Raw genomic sequence first — 20962 nt, 5'->3', positions numbered from 1 at the left:
CAGCAACGTGCTGAGAGTTACCAGGTTTCCACCTGGCGACCCAAACTAAGCAAGTTTAGCATGTGTGTCTTGTAAGGCAATGGGAGAGATGTCAATTCTAGAAGCACAACACACAAATCCACAGACTTGCCTTCAATAATGACTAGGGATTAGACTGGTTATTAAAGGCCTTGCAACCAAGTTATAGACCAAAGTCAATGGTGAATGAATATGACAAGGGAGAGAGCCCCGAGTGCTAGAGTATAGCTGGAGCCTTGACCCCAAGGGCACACCCCAAGGTAGAAGGGCAATATGGCTATTAAAACATTCCACCCACTAAGGGTAAAATGTTCTAAATTAAAAGAGGAGAGCGAGAGAGACACGCATTGGAATGTTGGAGAAGAAGACCTACTCCAGCCATTTTTGGCGCTGAGTCACTCCACGATCGTCAATGGACACTCAACATTTCAATGTTTTTCATTCCCTTTCTCACAACTTTGAGTTCATACTAGGCTCAGAATGCCTTTTCATGTTTTTCATTCCCTTTCACAAAACTTTGAGTTCATTCCAGGCTCAGAATGCCCCATCAACCACTAGGCACATGAAGGAAAGAGAACAACTATATACTGAAACTCCTCTGTGGTGGTTTTATGCCACTAAGTCTCTGTTCATCCTTCTCAGTTTCATGTATCTGTGTTGAAGTGTATCAAGATTTCACATACTTTGTTGGTGTTCTTGTCTCCTCATGATCTTTAAGTGCACTCTGCAGCATCTGTACAGTTATCTACAAAGACAAAAAATGTACTACCCACCCAAAAAAAACTTTCTAATGGGTTGGAGCAGCATTGGCATGTGTGCACTTTGGAATATATTTGTAATCCATATACCATAAATATATTAATACTAAGACCCTGATTATAAGTGCCACAAAGGGGGCGGGGTGAGATAAGTATTTCATCTAGTGCAATCCAGTGCACAGGGTTCAGAATTCATCCGGTATCATAATAGCCTCCAAATATGGGTTTTACTCTCAAAATAGGGCATAGCATGCAGATGTGGATACCTTCTGCAATTAGATCTGCATCTTCTGCTTTATACCAGGCTTTTACCTCTGGTATGTTTCAACAGGTTTAACCTGCTGAAATGAACCTGAGGAAATTGGCTGGGTGCATACAACTTCACACAGGGATTAGAATCATCTGGTCCACCCGTAACCAGGACCGGAGATTTGCTCAATGTGCCAAAAGCTATGCCATTCGAGGTAGTCTTTACAACAATTTTTCAACACAGATCGAATTATACCTCAAACCACACAACTGTTTTGTGTCTTAGACGTGCACTATTACAGCATTTTTCCTGCATCCACATAGCTCTTCTACAACATGTGGGTTCTTCACATGTAACTGCATACAGGCATAACAAAGGCAATAGTGGAGTATGTGCAACTTAGCTGCAAAAAATAAGCAGGTCGGCATAATACAAAATCAGGCGCACTAACTTTCTAGTAAATGTATATGGACGAAGCCCCTCTTTCTGTGGGGTGGGGTTGGGACACAGAAAAGAAAACATGCAACATCCAGAAGCCAAGAAGCGAGAGGAAGAAATTATTTCAGCCACACCAGGATATTGTTGATCTAGCTAATTCTGGAGTGTCACATCACCACATCCAATATAAAAGAAGAAAAGAAAAGCCAAGGAGCCAGTCGTTTTTGCTGGACCTATTCCAAATGTATTTGAAAGATAGCTCAGTTGGCAAGCAGAATTCTGTTTTGTCCATGTTAGTCACATAACTTTGACAGCCTTCAAGGATGAGAAAGCGCACACACCCCAATAAACCCTATGTTACCACAAAGAGAAGATTTTAGGTTTCTTAAACATTTTTTGGTGCAATAAATTAATATATGTCCAACAATACCCTATAAGAGATAGAAAAACCTTGTGAGTACGGCCCCAGTTGTTGTCTTCTGTAAAGTTTATTGAAAATAGTTAATAAATGGTATTCTGGACTACACATTTTTTTTGTCTGCAGTGAAAAGAATATATATATATATATATAGAAGGAATTTACAACAGGATTGTGGTATATATATATATATATATATATATATATATATATATATATATATATATATATATATATATATATATATATAGTTGCTTTTCACCACAGACAACCAAATTGTGTAGTCCATGTATTCCTTATTCTCAAAAAACTTTACAGAAGACATCATCTGGGGTCATACTCACAAGGTCTACTTATTGCAATAACATCTCACTGATGAGATGTAACCCTTTTTTTCTTTTTACAAACACTCTGCTAATAATTAGTTTAAAAGAAACAGAATGCAATCACACATACATTCAAATCATCAGAGGGCAATATACTAATTAATGCCATTGTTGGGGGAGGGGTAGGTCATCATGACTCACTCAAGAATGTGCCTCTTGTAAATCATGACCATTCCTACACACCGCAATGGTAATAAATATATTACACTCTGCACATAGACTATGTTTAATTTATAACAGTTAGCTGTAGAATAGGACCCATTTAGCATCAAGTGGTCACAGAACACACAGCCGAAGGCCAAATGGTTTGCAAATGTTAACGGAACTTGGAGATGACACTATAGGTCCGTTTTGCACATGTTACTGATTATGTATTATGTATATCACTTCTTTACTTTGGGTAGGTAACTTGAAACTGAGTTTTAATTCAAGTGCAGCTAACAAAGGCAGTGATTGGAATTAGAATGCTTTGGTTCTGTTTATCTTCCAAGGTTTGTTTACAAATACATTGTTGATAAAACAATCGCCAGAGGTGAGCGCTGCTTTATTTAGGTGAAGACTGTATGCCTATTGTGTGTACTGCAATGTTCTGAATTTACTGCATTTGCCACAAAATTTGCAGATTTCACACAAACAGATTCTAGCCCCACTGGATGAAAATAATACTGCCAAAGAATATGCCATATAATTTGGGTTTTTCTGCATAATTTACAAAACCTTTTATTTGGTCTTTCATTCTACATAGTCTAGTCCTAGTAGCACAGACAATGGTAAAGCTCTGCAGTGTGCTTGGGGGCCTGTCATTATGATAATAATATCCATATGGCGTAGGAAACAGAAATATTTTCTATAGTACTCGGTTCCCTGTGAAAGCTGTTTTTTTAAACCACTGCATTTTGTATAATAAAATCTCACAAACATGCTAGATATATATATATATATATGTATATATATATCTATATATATATGTATATATATATCTATATATATAAATATATATATGAGAACCACAACATCCAGCTCCCACAGAGGCATCCATGGAAAAAGGCACGGATTCGAGGCAGTCAGGATACAGCATCTGATTTATTGGATCAAGTCACCCTCAATCTCAAAGGTAACAGAGAGATGTGTTTCGGCTTACTAGAAGCCTTTGTCAATCTCACAAGGTGTACATGTCATAACAGTGCATCCAGCAATACCTCACTGACGATATACATTATATATCTATAGATATATATATATATATACACACACACACAAACTAATTTAAAGTGACATTATAGTTAGGTGTTGAAAGAACACAAAAGCTATTCGTACCAAGAAGATCAATGGGAGAAAAAGCTCCATCCGCCAATCAATGGGCCCTATTTTTTAATTTGCGACTCTGTGGGACTAATCGTGCAAATATACCTAACTTATCAACCACTTCATGACCACCCGGAGCATCTCATTAAATTATAATTTCTCAAAAACGGCTGAATGAACTTAATACAAACAACGAAAGCATTGTTTCTGAGAAAAGTTCTAAGTTTCTGCCAAATTTGGTGTAATTTAATTCAGCCATTTCTTCTGGATCGCTTCCCACGTTTTCCTATGGAATTAATATGGGAAATCAATGTTCTGGGATCCCCCCATTTTACTTGGCCCCTGATTGATAGATCACCCCAAACTTTTCCAGGAAGGAGCTGAATAGGATGAATTTTTTTGAGGAAATGTTTTGTGATGATTCATCATATGGTGCCAAAGTTATAAGCAAAACAGAAAACGCTCTTCCTACGGAAACTCTTACCGAACTATAACTCCACAGTGAGACCACCACTGCGGAGAGAGTGAGCATGAAAGAGTGTGTGTGTGCCTGTGCCTATCTGATTACCCAAGCAGCCCTCCAAGGTTAAACAAGTGTTGCAAAAGAACCAGCACCAATGGATATGTACACAATCCAGCATAACAGTAACGTGCAAAGGTCATGCTTGAGGGTCAATAAATAACATTACACACTAACAAACACAAAGTAAAATATTGCAAAGATTGTGACGGTCAAACATCATATATGTATAATTCGCCAGTAATCAATTACTGTGTTTTTGTGATTGTGTTGCCCAGTGGCTGAAGGTGAGGCAAAGAGGCAGAGAAGGGGGTTCTTTCAGGCCTCCATTTTGCACATAGGCAGGGATTACATCTACATCAACTCCAGGAAGATCCTGTCGAGGTGTGCTACGAGGGAGAACGACATGAATCTTGAGGCTGATCAGTATCATGAGGGATCATAAAAGCAATGCTAAAATTGTGAGAGTGGAGGTTAGTTAGGAGTGCAAATTAAGGTAATTTGAGTGTGATGCGAACGCTACGTAATAGATATATCTCTGTTTCCAATCTGGATTACTTTGTGTAAACGTAATTTATTTTTAGATGTTTGTTTGTATGATACTCACAATGCCAGAATTCCACTTTAGTCACACTGAAAAACACAGCGGGTTTCGGGGACTCATGAATGTTGACGGGGAAAACTGCGGGAGATTCAGAAGTCTAAATTCTAAATTTGCACTGGTAGATGATGATCTTCAAAGGCCATCTTAACTTCAAACATTCAGCCCCATCTGGAGCGGCTGTAACATGCCTCAGAACTCTGTTATAAATGAAAGACTTAGACGTGGAGTGCTGATAAAAAAATGTAATTAAGAATCAAGGATGGCTTCATTTAAACACTCTCAATGCCTGAAATGATGCTGTGGTGTGCACTCCACACGGAGCCACAATAAAAGGTGCTCATGTTCTGTATACTGACACTGAGGCACAAAATCCAAATTTAGGGCTACCTGACCAAACAATTTAACATTGTTTTGAATTTAATTGGGGCAAAGATCCTCTCCTGAATGATGTTATCTTTAATCCAACTTCCCGCTCCTATTTGAGTATTTTATGGAGTAGATTCCATTAAGAATTGCTAAATAAACATATATGAGCTGTTAGAATTAAATGCCACATTGCAGGCGCATGGGAGGCTTGTATGGTAAGGACTATACAATGTTATACCATGGAGCTAGTAAAGTAAACACGATCTGGCTGGTTCAGAGGCATGAGATGCGCTGTTTATTATTAGCGGTGTCAATTCAGTGTGGGGCATCAAAAATCCCTCCCTATATTCTGCCAAGACAATGAGAATAATGGTCGGACCTTACACTACCAGGTGCACATAAAGGCTATTTATAGACAATGAGATATTGTTATGATTTACTTAGAGAAGTCCTAAAATATCTTGTGATATTAACAGGTGTGTGGTCATACTAGCTATCAACCTCATTATATACCCATGCAGGAATCCAAACGATTAACAACCAAATTAAACTATGCATCAGTTCTCCAAGGGAAATGACGCACTGAGGAGAGGTTGCAATTTTAAAAGTTATAATCTGAAGTGCACACAATGTGTTAAAAGCAGTATGAAAATTTCTGCTGATCCCTGGAGGAAAAAGAGTTTTAATAACAGCAAGGAAAAGTTGAATAAAAATAACTAAATCAACAGGGCCTTTCTTCCTCAGGCCAGAGGCTCGTTTATACACGAAGCAAAAAAGAAGTTGGCAGTTTGGCTACAAAAATCAGCTCTGAACGCTATTTAGAGTTAAAAGCTACCAATTACCCCTCTCCGTTCTTCTAAGTAATATATGGCATTCTGTCAGTCGGTGAAAAGGAAAGTAAGGGAGGGAGACAGGGTGCGAGGGAGGGGGGTGGGGGGTAGGGGTGAGGGACAGAGTCCTAGATCGAGAGTAAAAAAGTTTCCTGCTTGTAAAACTGAATCAAGTGTAAGGCAATCCTGGTAGCTCGGCAAATACTAGGACTGTCTTTTTTTAAGGACTATCCCAGGACAGTTCTGTTCATCCCCAATTGTTAAACCTTTTACTATGTCCTCTGATTTGGTTGTGTTGTGTGCTTGGCGTTCTTGAGTGTGCTTGGCATTCTAGTTTCTGCTTGGCACTCGCCTGTGTGATGGTATTGTTTTGTGGTAGTTGGAGTGATCGGAATTGTTCTTCTCTTACTAAAGCTACTCGACTGAACTAAACATGGTTTGCACCAAATTGTATTCCTCTTCTTCATTTTCAATATCAATTCTGCTTTTCCACAGTTTCATTTATGACATGCCAAATTCTGCCTCTCGAATGTCCTGGGTGCCCCAGGCAATTTCCTACACTCTATAAAATGTTTGAAATGATGCATAAATGTCTGAGAAGCATACGGCAACCATTAACACGTGCCGCCATTTGTGTTTTTCAAGATTAGGAAAAGGACTCCAGAAGACAGCAAACTACTCATTCTGTCAATCGGTAGAAATATCTCTACTGTGGTTAGGACCGGGTGAATGTAAACACCTGGCCACCCCAAAGTTTCATCAAAGTGAGAGAGCAGGCAAGCTTTTTTACTCTCCACCTGCCTGACCAGGGAAGATGAAATTAATAACTTCTGCATTGTCTCTTTCGATTTTGGTGTTGGTTGCATAATTCCTTCAGACATGTCTGTAAAGTAAAATGCTTTATATGTGATGTTGTTTTCTGGGTTAAAAAAAAAAAAAAGAAGGAGCAAGTCCCACAATTGAATCTCAACTTTTCACGAAAAAAAGAATGTTTTAGGCTTTCTTCATTTTTGTTATATGCACAGCAGCCAGAGGCTGATCAAACTTCACTCCATTCTCCTTAACATGTTATTGCTCCCTTGTAGGTGCCAGTGCAGTGGGTCCCTTCTGTAAATGGACCGCAGATGCTGTTGTGTTTGCGCTTATTTCACCGAAACGCGGTGACGGAGCTTCATATGTCCCGTCCCAGTGCCCACGGATAGGGTTTGTTCTTGTGCCAGGGTTTGACTTCAGATTCCAGTTGGGGATAAGTGCAATCTTTAGTAATCAAATAATTGTATAGAAATGGGTTTTTCCACATGATGTTTTCTGTGATAACTGTTATACGCTACCAGCGCAAATGCAGCAGGAATATGCAAAAAAATCATCAATGTATTTACATATAATAACTGGCAAAACCGATTTCTGGAGCCAGGCTACTAAGTAAATAGACAAATGCGACTTTGTGTAAAAATTTCAATGGCATTTGCCAATGTGGCCATTGGTGATATTCGACCTCTGATGTGACACGTAACCACAGACCTTGTACACCGGGGACCCTGGTGGAAAGTCAGCTAATTGTCTTTTGAGAAAATTTGATTTTCAACTCGCTTACTATAGTGGAAGGCAAAGAGTACTAGGGGCCAAATGGACAATTGTAGACCAAGATCCCCCACATTCTAATATTAGATGGCCCAAGTCACCTAAGTGTGCGATCCTGGGAAAACAAAATGTTTTCAAGTGCATGTTGCCTTCTTTAGCCAGCAAAATGATCATTCATGAGAAGCAGACTAATCCTTTACATGAAACTATTTATAAAATACAATAATCAACCCACGAGAGTGTGAAATCAGGCATATGGGATACACTATGGTTAATGGAACTAAATTCTCGAAGGCACTCGAATGATGGCCCCCGCTTATTGTAAGGAAACTAAAGCGGGAGCGAATGATGTAAATAGTACAATGAACAAAGCTCCCTCACACATAATGTAAAGGGACCACTCTGAAATGTAGGCAGCGAATGTAAAGTTTGTTTCCGGTAAGCCAAGAATAATGCAACTGAAGGATCTGCTTCCACATTTCTTCATCCCCTTGTACCTGCCCTGTACACCTCCACCTGACCAGTGCACCTGTTTGCCAGTTGCCCAACAAGTCGCATTTTTTTTCAAGAACTAGTGTTTCCTGAAGATACAAAAATGCTGCCCGATTTTCCATTGAGGAACCAACGTTCTAAAGCTAAACAATGAGGTAGTAATTTTCCTCCTAAAAAAGGTGAGGACTGCCATCACCTTCCTCGTTTTTCAACCTGCTCCGCCGTGTGCGCTTTCCCTGGCACTGCACGTTCTCTTCACTGGCAGCAAGGAGAACAGAGCTAGACAACTTTGTAGTTTGTTTCCTTCGAAGAAAAACGCTTGGAACTTAGGGTACGAGGTTTTTTTAACTCAAAGTAGTCATGGAATAAACTTTTTTTCTAATGAAGGCAGACAAATCGCATTTAAACAACAAATGTACCTGTCCTCCCAGCACACAAAATGCGGCACCTGCGGTGTGTGTGACCCTTGCTGTAGGGCATGTTGCCTGCCCAACTCCCAGTTCTGGAAGGGACAGCCAGTTAAGTCGATGGGCAGACTTGTACAAAAGTGGGGTGCAACTAAAGTACTCTGATCTACTCCACACACGCGTAGAGGAGCAGTATCCACACATGAGCATATGGCGCTCAATAGTAATATGAAAATCATAAAAAATATATATTTGTCTGCATTAAAATTGATTTTAGTGCTTTAGATCTGGCGGGAATTTATTTCTACAGTGATGATGTGTCCCACCGCACTGTCTCCGAGCCAGGGTGCCTCGATGGCAAGGCCTGAGGGGTGTGGGGCGGAGTGAAACACAGAGCCTGGGCATGCACCGGTCCTAGGAGTGTGGCCCTGGCATCCATAGCGAGCCTGCTAGTTTAAGAAAGAACTCACTGCTTTGGCCAGTCATGTATGGTGCCCACCTCCCAGCATGATACTAAATCAGATGGTCAAACATAAAAAGCTGCATTGATTTTTCTCTTTTATTTTCAGATTAATTTATTGCAGCTTTTGTTCCCTCCTCACAAAGGAGTTCTTTTTGCCAAACATCCAGAATCTCTGTTTTACATTCGAGGTGACAGTGACGACGCATAATGGTCTCACCAGGTGTGACGTCAACTGTTCAGTATAAATAGTAATAAATGGCGGCTATTATAACAGCCTGCCCTAAAGTGAAGACCCCCGATTGGTCCACTCTCCAAACAGAACTCAGGGTCTGGAAACCACAAAGCGCAGCCCTTGGCACTACAGTGTGTGCTTGGGAAAGGGGGGCTCTTTTAGAGACTTTTAGTACAAATATTGTGCACTAAAAAATGATGATGATGCGTTTTTCAAGTTCATACGGAGTCTGGGAGATAATTCGGATGGTAAGTTCATTGGGTTTATTTCAAAGTTTGCTGACTGCATTTGTATGGTATGCGGACTCAGCTTTGTGGTGGTGCCTGGGCCTCAGGTCCAGTCTCTGGGCAAGGAATCTGAGTGCCTAGAAGCAGAAATGCACCCAGCATAAAGGGTTGTACTGAAAAGTGTGCATCCACGTTTTTGTACCAGTGTCCTGAGACGTCTGAGGTGCGATCATGGGTCGACCGCTGCACGGTCGACCCCTTCCTGTGCCAAAAGCACATCCAGACAACCGCACTAGCTGTCCCGTGGAAACTAAATAAAGCGAAAGCAAACAGCAAACGGAAAGTCTAATGAATGAAAGGCCTCATTTTACACTCATTGCCGAAGGTGACTGTCCGTCTGTTGGCGCGTGCACCAGGACACGAATGGGCCTTCCCGACCCGGACAGCGTTTCCTCACGGAGTCCCTGTACTCGTGTCCCCAACAAACCCCACTCGGGCCCCGCACTGCTCGTTCTGTGCTTTGCCGACATTTTACCCCTGATAAGCTGCATCATGGCAGAGTTTGGGAAGACGGCAGCTGGCCAAGGGCCCTGGAAGATCCCTACAGGTTTACCTCCCTACCCAGGGCATTGCTTTGACTAAATAAGGATATGTTTCACGTGCCTGGCACGCCACCAAAATACAATAGAAAGGGGCGGCCAGTGTCGAGAAATCTCCCCAAATGTATTCAGAATTGTCCTTCGTAGAATAAAACGGCCGTACTAAAGCTTTGTGCAAGGGGGAAAGTTTGTCTACGTCATCTCACCGTGAAGTCCCCCAGGCCCGACTCCCACAAACACCCTGTGCACATCTAGCGCCTAAAACGTCCAGACTTTAATAAAGTGTGCTTCGGGTGCTCAAGGCGCACAGCCAAGTTTGTATCCGGGTCTTTATAATACGGAGACGCGTGAAATAAACTCCAACACTTAAAGTGTTCAGGCACATCTAAGTTTTGCATTTAGTTCTTTAGTATGCAGGAGCGTGTAGCGACGTCGTGTACGGGTAAATCTGGACTTGCATTTGGTGTTTTAAATATACAAGCACTTAAAGCGGTCTTCCATCACTTAAAATGTGCATGCCCATCTAAAAACGAGCTCCTGACTTAAGTGCATATCACTTGGAGTGTACAGACCAGAACCAAGTGGCCTCTTGGAGGTTAAAATGCACGCAATGGCTTCGAAAGTACAGGCACATCACACAAACTCTTTTGGTCTTAAGATCTACAGGTACGTCTGACATGGCTTCTTGGCACTGTGAAAGTCCTGAGACGTCTAAACTGCGCCCTATGTCCATGCTGACATACCCACCTCCTTCTCTGCCCATCACTCGAGTGTTCGGGCCTTGGGTCGCACTGACATTTAGAACCCAGGCCAGTTTTCCCTGATACACATGTTCCATTTATATAACAAATGTAAAATATAAAGGCCACGGGGAAGTAATCTGAACATCTGTACCTTTAATTGCAGTTTTAAGAGTCGGTTTGGACGTCCCTGGGCTTTGGCTCGGCGAAGGCGATGAAGCCCAGGTCTGTGATTTAAATGTATTTATGTTTTCCACCCCGCTCCCTCCTGGAATGCTCCACTTGCACTTACAGCATCTCCGCGACCACACTGCTCCACTTTACTGTGGGTTTATTTAAAACAGGGTTTATAAATACTTTCCCAGACAATCCCTTCCGCGGCCGACTTCCAATAAAACGTGTTCCCATTTGTCTCTGAGAGAAACTGCTAACTTTGAGGGCCCGTCTCCCTCTCTCCACTTCAAACATCACAAACTCTCTCTCTCTCTCCTCTCTGCAGCGGGCTGCTGTCCTGCAAAGTGAGGTTCAGAGGGGATGCCCACGTGCGTGGACAACATGCACAGTAAGGACCAACGTCACTTTAGCTACACCTAAATTCGAGGCCTTGGGTCTTCAAAGACTGCGCCACGTGTGCAATAGGTTTGCAAAATTCGGTGTGGCACAATAAAGTATCTACACAAAACCAGTAACATGCGCCCTCCTTTCCCCGCTACTTTAGCAGCCGCGGGACCGGCTAATCCGGCCTGCCTGTCACCGGGTCCTTCCACCAGCAGCAGGCCAGGGGGACCAATGACTACAAGGGATTAGGTTTAAGTAGAAATGAGTCATTTGGGATTGTGCGCGAGGGAGCTGGACGGAGGGCAGGCGCGGCTCCTGGACGTGTGAGGAAAAACAAAACACCCCTGGCCAGAGGGCAGCGTGGGGAGCCCAGAGCCCAGCGATGGAGGGAGTCCCATTCATTCATTCAGTGCTACAATGAGGGTCACGCTGCGCAGGGAGGTGTCGCAGAGGGGTCGTGCCCCCTCAACTTCCTGCACACCCTCTCTTCAAGCAGAACTCTGCCCTTGACAGCCGAGGAGCTGTGATGTGACACCAAAACATGCATTGTTTACATTCATCCCTATACATGTGGGGGGACGTGGGGATGGAGTCAAAACAAACAGCAAAACTTAGATCTGAACTTACTACTGCTCATGGCTGTCCCCGGGCCCCCCTGCTCCTCATGGCTGGCAGGAACTTTCGGCAGTTAGGAGGAGGAGGGGTGGTCATGGAGACCCGCTGCCCAGCTCCGGCCAGATGCACGCTGCTCTCCCCATGTCAGGCGCGGGCGGACTGCTACCCGGCAGAGAGAGCGGCAGGTCGGCGAGGAGGAGGGTGCTGACGAGAGGGGGGAGCCTGGCTTCCCCTGGAGTGACCCCCCTGCACCCGGAGTGCTGCCGCCGCTGCTACTGCACTTCTGAGGCAGCCGACTCACGGCTTCCAGACAGGATGGACATGCACGTGAAATCCGAGAACAGCCCCCCTCCCTCCCCAAAGGCAGAAGAAACTCACTTCCAATGTGCCCGTGCAGCAGCCATGCACCCCCACTCCAGACCGGGAGCAGCACGTCCCGCAGCGCCCACGCTGCCAAATCCCAGCGCCTCTCCCCTATCTGTCTGCCTGCCCCCTCCCCCGCCTCCCCGCACGAGCGCCGCTATCGTGTTTATCTCTTCTTACCTGTTGATTAATCGTCAACAATCTCAGCAGTCTTGAAGATGGTGGCGCTCTGACCCGAGCCATGAACCGCCTTCTGTTGTTTGCAGAGTTGATCTTGGACGAGGATTTTTGGGGAGAGAGAGAAAGGGTTTCCTGGTCCCCCCCAGTGTGTGCTGCGAGGAGGGAAAGGGGGGTCGTGGGGGGTCTTGTGCGGGAGATCTGACGGCGCCCCCCCTTTGCTCCTCAGACCGGCTGGATCACGCAGGCTGATCTCGCTTCTTTATCAGAAATGTTATCGCTTGTCAGGACCTCAGTCTCGGAGCATTACGTCAGTTTCAAGACACCAACACTATTAATATCAAAGGAGCCTTTAGCAGAGGGAAGCACCACCCCAGCCTGAGAGCTCTTAAAGCGACAGGAGCCTCGCAGCCGCCAGCAGCCACTATTCCTCTGCGGCCCGGCCAAAAAGTGAGGGAGGGATGCAGCGGCGGCGGCGCGGCAGCCACACTTGTCTGGCCCAGCGGCAGCAGCAGCAGCAGCAGCCTGCAGCACTTCACGTGCCTTCCCTCGGCAGCCCCGTCTGACCCATCCTCCCAGCGCTCCGAGCGGATGAGGGCATTGAATGGGCTGCCCTGCATGCCTGTTACCGGGAAAGAAAAGGAAGGCAGCAGAGCGGGCGAAGCTACCGCGCTCGTCGCAAGAAAAACATTTTATTTTCAATGTCCTAAGCTGATCAAATAGAACTGCAATCTGGTTCCTTCATTGTTAAAAATAGTATTTTTTTCCGCGCTTTCCATCTGTTTGATTTATCGCGCCTATTTTATTATAGTTGCTTTTAGCTTCTCTTTTTTTAAGAAGCGCACTCAAATAGTACAACTGTGTAAGCATGTGTTGGTAGTTTTAATAGGTTTTTAGCGTTTTATTTAAAACATTATTTCAGTACAGGGCGGTTTTTGGAATTGACGCGGTGTTTCAGTACTTTTACTAAATCCGCTTTTTGTATTAGATGCCAATTACCAGTTTATTGCATTAATACTAAGACCCGTGGCCTTAAAATACTAACCTGCCCCCTCTAATCTTTGGCTCGTTTTCCTAGTCGCCTCTGTCTGAACCTGCGCTTTTAGTTTGTGTTACAGACGGTCCTTTTGGAAGTTGTTATTTTATAAATAAGGTTTCCTGGTTTGGAAAGTAAGTAACTTTTCCAATTGCAGCATGGGGGTGAAGAGCCCTCTTCCTGGCAGAGCAAATTGGTGCTGAGAGAAAGTGACCGCTGAAAGAGATGAGCGGCAGTGACTGCCCGGCGGGGGCTGGGGGGCGTTTGCGGGAGGGTTTATTTCCTAAAAGTTCCTCTTTCTTTCAGGGAGGGATGAAAGCGTATTGTTGGAGGGGCGGGGATGGGGGGCGGAAAATCCGCAGCAAAAGTGAAGGGGCGCTGCAGAGGGCCAGGAAATGCGTTTTACACCCCCAGGGTAAACAGAGTGTAAAGCAGCCAGGCTAGGTTAGGGGGGTGGGATGTGTGCAAGGGGGCATTCCAGGACGCATGTGGAGAAACATAAATACCTGTGCATCGCAGGCCTGGCCCTCGTTATTTCAGTCAGTGTTACTTAAACAAATTAAGTTAGGGGGCTTCTACAAAGCAGCTCTGCTGTGACTGCATTTGCACGTTCTAGAGCGGCGCGTTACCTTCCCGTTTGACTGGGGGACGCACTTGAACACGTGCCCTGCGCAGACTCCAGGCCACACTGCACTGGGTTGGTTAGGGGTGTTGTCCGCCATATGCGCACTGACCGTGACCTCACAGGACTCTGAAAGGTCATCACATCCTCCCGACCCACACCAGTGACGAGTTTTCGACGTCACAATAGTGTAACTGGGTGTGTTTATTTTTCTATTTCCAGTTCTAGCCATTTGGGGTGCTGCAGCTAATCCGAGGCAAGGGCACGTCCAGGTCACACCAGAGGTCACTTGATGTTATTTAAAGTCTTTTTTAAGCGCTAGCCCTCAACATCAAAGTGGTCTCTGGGCGCTAAACAGCGGGCACAGGGTGCAGTGCACCATTCCTTGCTCCTTTACAACTCTCTGTAGCCTTGAAACAAAGTTTGTGCTCTGTCACACGAACGAAGATTCCTATAGTAGTAAGGAAGGGATTCATTCTGCTGTAGAGGTTTGACACAGATATAGAAATAGTGTAATGGGGTCGAGGAGTTGGCGGCGCCCCCAGCACCACAAGGAGTGCCCATGGGATCCCTACAGACGATGCACCAGTGCTCTCTGCTCGTGCGGGGTTTCCCGCACGTCTCCTGCGTGGGATCCGGAGGGCAGGCACCAGGGTGAGCCTTTTAGAGCAGGTCTGTGAGTAAACACAGAGCTCGCAGGAGCAGTTGAACTGTTTCCTGTGCGCTGCGACGCTGACAAGACTGTCTGGAAATGATACCAGCCTTTTGAAATATTCCGCTACCATTGGGCAAACTTGTTTTACTCTTACAAAATGTGGTCAGCACAGACACATGGAACAAATCCCGATGATGAAAGCTTATCTTTCTCGTTTCCCCTTTTTATCTCGCACGAGGTGTGCGCAGAGCCCTGCAGCTCAGGGCCGCAGCTTCATTGGCTCTGCTAAAACGCTCGCCTGGGCACGGGGATGTATGTGTGGGCATCACAACAATGTGAGCACGAGGGTTTAAAAGACGTAAAAGCATGGCACGGAACGCGAATAGCCAACACGAACATTGCAGCACGCTTTTCTCCCCATGGGCATGACTTTGAGTTGGAAGATAACAATCCCCCAATCTCTGGAGGACTGAAATACCCCCTACTATGGGGCATACCTCAGAGGCACTCAGTAAGCAACGCCAGAGAGTACGACCATCCTTAGAAGGGTGCGGGAGAGGAGTGTTGGGACAAGCTGGTGCTTTCCTAGTAAGAACATTTTGTGTAAAAAGAAAAAGGCCAAATGGTCCACTTTACAGTACAATCTTTAAAGAATCCCCCCCCCCCCAAAGCAAAAGCTCATGCAGGCGTTTCTATTGGGTACACAGGGAATATACCGAAAAGGTAAGTGCTTTCTGCTGCTGAGAATGACTTTCCCTGTAGTGTGTGAGTGGAGAGCTTGTCTACCTCCCCCCATTTGATCATGTCTTTCCTCGCTTTGTTTTTTCTGTTTCCTTCTTTGTTTCACATTTTGTTATTTATTATGAGTGTTCATTCCTTCATTATCTTTCTTTTTTCCTTCTTATTTCATCTTTAACTTTCTTCCTTCACTTTTCTCTTTATTGTTCCCTTTTTCTCTATTCCCTACTCATCTCCTCTCCTCTCCTTTCCTCCTTCCCTCCTCTCCTCTCCTCTCCTCTCCTCTCCTCTCCTCTCCTCTCCTCTCCTCTCCTCACCTCACCTCACCTCTCCTCTCCTCTCCTCTCCTCTCCTCTCCTCTCCTCTCCTCTCCTCCTTTCCCCTCCCCTCCTCTCCCCTCTCCTCTCCTCATCTCTCCTCACCTCTCCTCTCCTCTCTTCCTGTCTCTACATTGCTTAGTTGCCCTCTCTCTTTCTTTCACTAAATTTCCCAATTTCTATTTCTCTATCACCATTACTGTACTGAACTCCTTTGGCAGCCCTCGCCCCCTCCACTTCACAGGTCTTTAGTATTACCCACTGTCCTGGGTCATATCCCAGTGGAAGTCCCCACTGTAGCTGCTGATGTGGGGGATTCCCTACAACACCATTACAAATCAGGACCCCTCCTCGTTTTAACTCTGATTGGCTTTTCAAATACAGCAACAGTAATTATAATGTAATCACAGACAACATTCAGGACTCTAGCCACTACAAGTATACAAATAACAATCGATGCAGATATCATTTTACTGAACAGGAACTAGGTAACCCATAGGCTTCCAGCAATAATAGTGAAACCACAGAAAGAACACAGAAGAACCCCATGACTTTAGGGATCCCTTTTTTAAGCAGAATGCTCCTTGTAGCAAGAATGGTACTGCAACTCATGGATGGAAGCTGATGCACAGACGCAAAATATCCAAATGTATGATGGTATTCACCATGCCTTGGGAACCCCGTCATTAGAACGAACGCACCTTTAGCATCCCTCTCAGAATTAGTGCACATGCCACATAGCCCACAACTTTCTGCTGTATAAATTGCATATTTCACAGAAAAGTGGCTTTGTTGCAAGGCCTCTAAGTTTATAAAATATGAGTGCATCACAGGTGGCATTTCACATCGGGGTTCCTGAATTTTCTTGACCTTAGGTTCAATTTCTGTGTGTTACTCCTCACATCATTGGCTTGGTATTCCCCTAAACTCTTTGCCTTTACTCCTGTCCTGCTGAATTTGTTTCTATTGCCTTTAGGACTCTGTGCACTTTACCGCTGCCAACATCGTCATGCACCAGTCTCAAGCTGCACAGCCATATAGACATAAGTCGCACAGGTCAACAAACAAGAAACTAATTTTAGTCCAAGAAAGCCAGTTTTATTCCATGACATACAATAATTCAAGAATTTTCAAATGCACAACGGTGGCAACATGATTCCAAACTTCAAATGGAAAGACATGCCCATCCAGGCTTTATCCTATAGCACAACAGAACTCACAGTAGGTCCTGGATAACTATGTAGATATCCACCCAATGCTTTTCGAGCATGGAATAAACATGGATTATTTGGACTAAATTTGGTTTCTTGTTTCTTGACCTGTGCGACTTATGTCTGTATGGCTGTGCAGCTTGAGACTGGTGCATGTCGATGCACCAGCCAGTTTTGGAATTTCATTTGTGCCACCGGGACAGAGCACGTTTCAAGCTTGCATGCAGAACTTTTGCCTTTCATCAGCCTTCTGTTGACAGTGAGAAAAATTGGAGTGCATTCCATCATTTATCTGTTATAAAATAAACCTTTTGCCTGGCCTAAATCTTCCTTTTTTATACTCATAAGTCACCCCTAAGGTAGGCCCCAAAGGCTCATAGGGCTCGGTGTGTTGTATTTAAAAAGTTGTACATGCCCTAGCAGTGAAAATCTCCTAAAGTAGTTTTTCACTTCTGTAAGGCCCATCTTTACCATTGACTAACACTGGGTTACCTTATTACATTTGGGAAGTGATACCTTTTATTTAGGATATGGCATTTTCACTCAAATGAGTTGTAATTCAATATCCTCTTAATGGTAACATCGGATTTTAATTCTTAGTTATGAAAATGCCTCTTAAAAAAAAGTAGCATTTTCTTGTCCTAACCATTTGTGCCTTCTGCCAGTGTACTGGGTCACATGACTGTAAATGGCTCTGCTGTTGGGGTTCGTGTATTTCTTCAGACAGTGACGCTAAAGGGGACTAGGTGTTGGCAGGAGCTGTGCCTTGCCTAACTTACAGTTTAAAGGGTTTGCCTCCATCACACACAAAGGAACCTGACACTAATCTTTTGTAACCCCTGATTTCTTTGAACCTTGATAGGGAAAGAGAAGAACTTTCCAGAAATAATGTGGGTGTGTTATCCAGTAATCCCTCTATTTCAAAGGCTGGTACTGGGAATAAATATTAGACCTCCAGAGCTTCTCTTTAATACACTCCTGGACCTGTGGGCATTACAGAACAAGTACTTTGTTGCCCCCTACAAGACTGCGCTGCTGCTACCAGAGGGCTGCCATGCTGCTTGTGGACTGCCTTCCTCTCTCAGAAGGAAGGCTGGACCTGCTCCCTTCATTCCAGGCTAGCCTGAGTGGCTTCAAGGGTCATCTGGCTGAGCCCCTGTCTGAGCTACAAGGATACAACAATCTCCAAAGGCCTCCCTGCAATTGCCGAGCTGACCTGCTGCACTGGACCTGGAACGGAACCTGCCTGAGCCCGGCTGGCCTCTGCTGGAGTGAGTATCTGATCCCTAAGAGGTGCTTCCCCAGGTGGGGACTCTTGGTCTGTTTTCGACTGCAAATTACGTAGTTCACAGGAAGACTTTGCCACCCGAGACGACTGGCAACGTGAAGCTCCTGTGAACCCAACACTTCACACGACAATGGCCGACGGAGACGACTGGCAACACAAGGTTTGCTCTTTGCACTACAACAACAGCCCATGGTGACCGTCAATGCGCCACTCCAGCAATGACCGCCTGCGTTGCCCGACTGGATCTTCGTGCTACAGTTCCGACCATCTGCAACACTTGGTCTGCTCTGTTGCACTATCGCGAGAACCATCCACAGTGCTCTCCCTGCTCCTCGATGGTAACGGGGCTAACCTGGTCCCTGTATGCAGCCCATGCTCAGTTGCGGTTGGACTGAACTTGTGACTTTCCTCTCGTCTAGTATGCCCATATGACCACAAGTGGCAATTTGTGCTTTGAGGCACTATGTCTAACTAAAACTTTTAAACTGCATCTCTCCGGTTCTACTGATTGGATATATTTTTAGTATCATTTTATTTATTACAATTAGTTCTATTTTCCAAAATTTCTTTGGGAGTTTTTTGTGCTGTGGTTTCATGTTATTACTCTTTCTATGCTGCAGAAATATTTAAAAATTGCCTCTAAGTTAAGCCTGACCGCTTTTGTGTCAAGCTACCAGAGGGTTAAGCACAAGTTATATTAGTGATTTTTTATTTTTGTTTTGACTTTCCCTGACAAGGATTGTTGTTGTTGCCCTCGCCCCTCAACCAAAATAAAGTTAGTGCTCACATTCTTTTGAGTAGGTAGTTTGTGTAATCTGGGTAACTGGAAAAACATCATTTTGTGACTATGGCTTTTTTCAGTGTAAATAATTTATTGCATATACCCCTCAGCCCACTATCTGATATATAATTTGCAGAGTCTAAAGAAAAGTGATTTTGTTACTAGCTCAAGCAGATCACACTTAAATAAAATCCCCGCTAAAACTGTGCAGAAGTTCAGTGGCCACCTTTCAGCCATTGAAGTCTGTATTCAATAATTAAAGAAAAGATGCTACAATTTGGCCTGGATAGTGCAAAAATCACAAATTGGTGGACTGGAAACTTAGAAAATGTAAATGTAATTCCAAACCGAGAGTACATTATGATTCCCACTTTGTCGATTTTGTTTCACTGTTTTCAGAAATCTTCACATCAGGTCACTGTTGTCAAAGAAGCAGTTATTTCACGAGGTCACTCAGACTTTGGAAGTCTCAGAGATGCTGAATTTATGTAAGGTCCTCCGTCCTGTGGCATGAATCTTAAAGTACCTCCTCGCCAGAAACAGCCATAATGCAAATGAATGTATTTTCCTGTTCTGCAGGACTGTTTTGTTATGTGAAGAGGTGCTTCAGAGGCCCATAGGTTGAACACACAGAAATAAAACAGGACAATATGAGACCCGTTTTGAAATATAACCAAAATGTGCCAAATAAATGTGGCTAACATTTTGGGTCAGTTTTACTACATTTCGGCGTAATGCATCAGAGGGACCAAAGTTGCTGTTCTGCATCAATGTGTGAGGGAAAAACAGCCCCGAATCCAGTAAGATATGGTGCTGTGTTTCTCTTCCTCAGTGCGGGCACACTTTAGGTTGTCATACAACAAAGCACAACCTTGCAGCATAGTGCAAGAGTATGTGCGTTGTGTCAAGCATAGGTTTTGTACTGTAAAGGGACACTTGCGGCACAAAACTTTCCTTTAATACTTTTCGCACTGTATGTGTTCAATGCAGCGCATATGCTAAGTTGGAAAAATATGGAAATTTTTAAAAGTAGCTTCACTGTTTCCCCTGCCTCGAGGAGGCATGTTTTAAAAAACAAAATAGTGGTAGACAAGGATTTGCGTCAAAATCCGTGCGTGGTTGCATGGGAACACCCTAGCGCCATGAATGGTGCGCCTCCTTGACGCAAACTACCTTGCGACAACTTTCCAATGCAACCACACGCCCAGTGCAGGTTTTTCATCACTTCTGTGGTACAAATCCGGCACACATGTTAGAATCTGGGCTTTTATCTAAAGGATACACATATGGCTTGATTTCTACTGAGTGCAACTTTGTAAATGTTTTGCACAGTGTAAAGTATTCTCAAAGGTAGAAAAGATTATTAATACTGTGCCGTTCATGTGCTTCCATGAAAGACTACATGATAAGATGTTGGTAAATATAATTGCATCTACTTAATGTGTGGAATTTTCATTCTTACAAAAAACAAGTATGTTTTTTATAGCTCTGATGTCCCCTTTTTATCAGGATTTTGCAATCTCGAAACAGCTTGGTAACAATGCCAAATAACCTGTTGCATAATTTGCATTTAAGAAAATTATTCACTAAGCTAAAAAAGAGTGGGAAATTAGCAGATGGGAGGAAATTTCCCACGCACTAAAAAATAGGGACCAAAGATCATTCTGGAATTTAATTAAAACTGGAATGTCACGTCCAACACAGGCGTTTCAACCCAACCTTGGGCAAGAAATCTGGCGTACTTACTTCAAAGAATTATACGCAATTCAGCCCTCATCTTTGTCCACCCCCCTCACCCACACTACCTTGCACCCTCCTCCAATTCAGGCTTTGACCCCGATGTGCACCCTTAGTGAGGTTAGAGTTGCTCTTACTAAAATCCAACCGAATAAAGCCCCAGGCTTAGATAGGATCCCAGGTGATCTTTTCAAAAGTGAGCCCGACATCTGGGTTCCTTATCTATTTGG

At 44.2% G+C, this 20962-nt stretch overlaps 1 protein-coding gene across 3 annotated transcripts in view; it reads right to left on the bottom strand.

Annotated features, from left to right (window-relative positions):
- TRPS1 (transcriptional repressor GATA binding 1) overlaps positions 1-12783 on the bottom strand; it is a 516171-nt gene extending 503388 nt beyond the window's left edge. For 2 of the 3 annotated variants that reach the window (XM_085605072.1, XM_085605074.1), the window contains exon 1: positions 11820-12231. In XM_085605072.1, the coding sequence (XP_085461198.1) occupies positions 11820-11829 (10 nt within the window). In that variant the 5' untranslated portion in view covers positions 11830-12231. Of the gene's footprint in view, positions 1-11819; positions 12232-12350 lie in introns of those variants that run through there. The other variant, XM_085605073.1, reaches the window with a different exon arrangement.
- Positions 12784-20962: the final 8179 nt, after the last annotated feature.

Source organism: Triturus cristatus, chromosome 5_1 (genome assembly GCF_964204655.1).
Source record: "Triturus cristatus chromosome 5_1, aTriCri1.1, whole genome shotgun sequence".
In the NCBI taxonomy this organism is placed as follows: domain Eukaryota; kingdom Metazoa; phylum Chordata; class Amphibia; order Caudata; family Salamandridae; genus Triturus; species Triturus cristatus.
The sequence above is the reverse complement of the archived record's forward strand: the minus strand, read 5'-3'. Positions and strand labels throughout refer to the sequence as shown.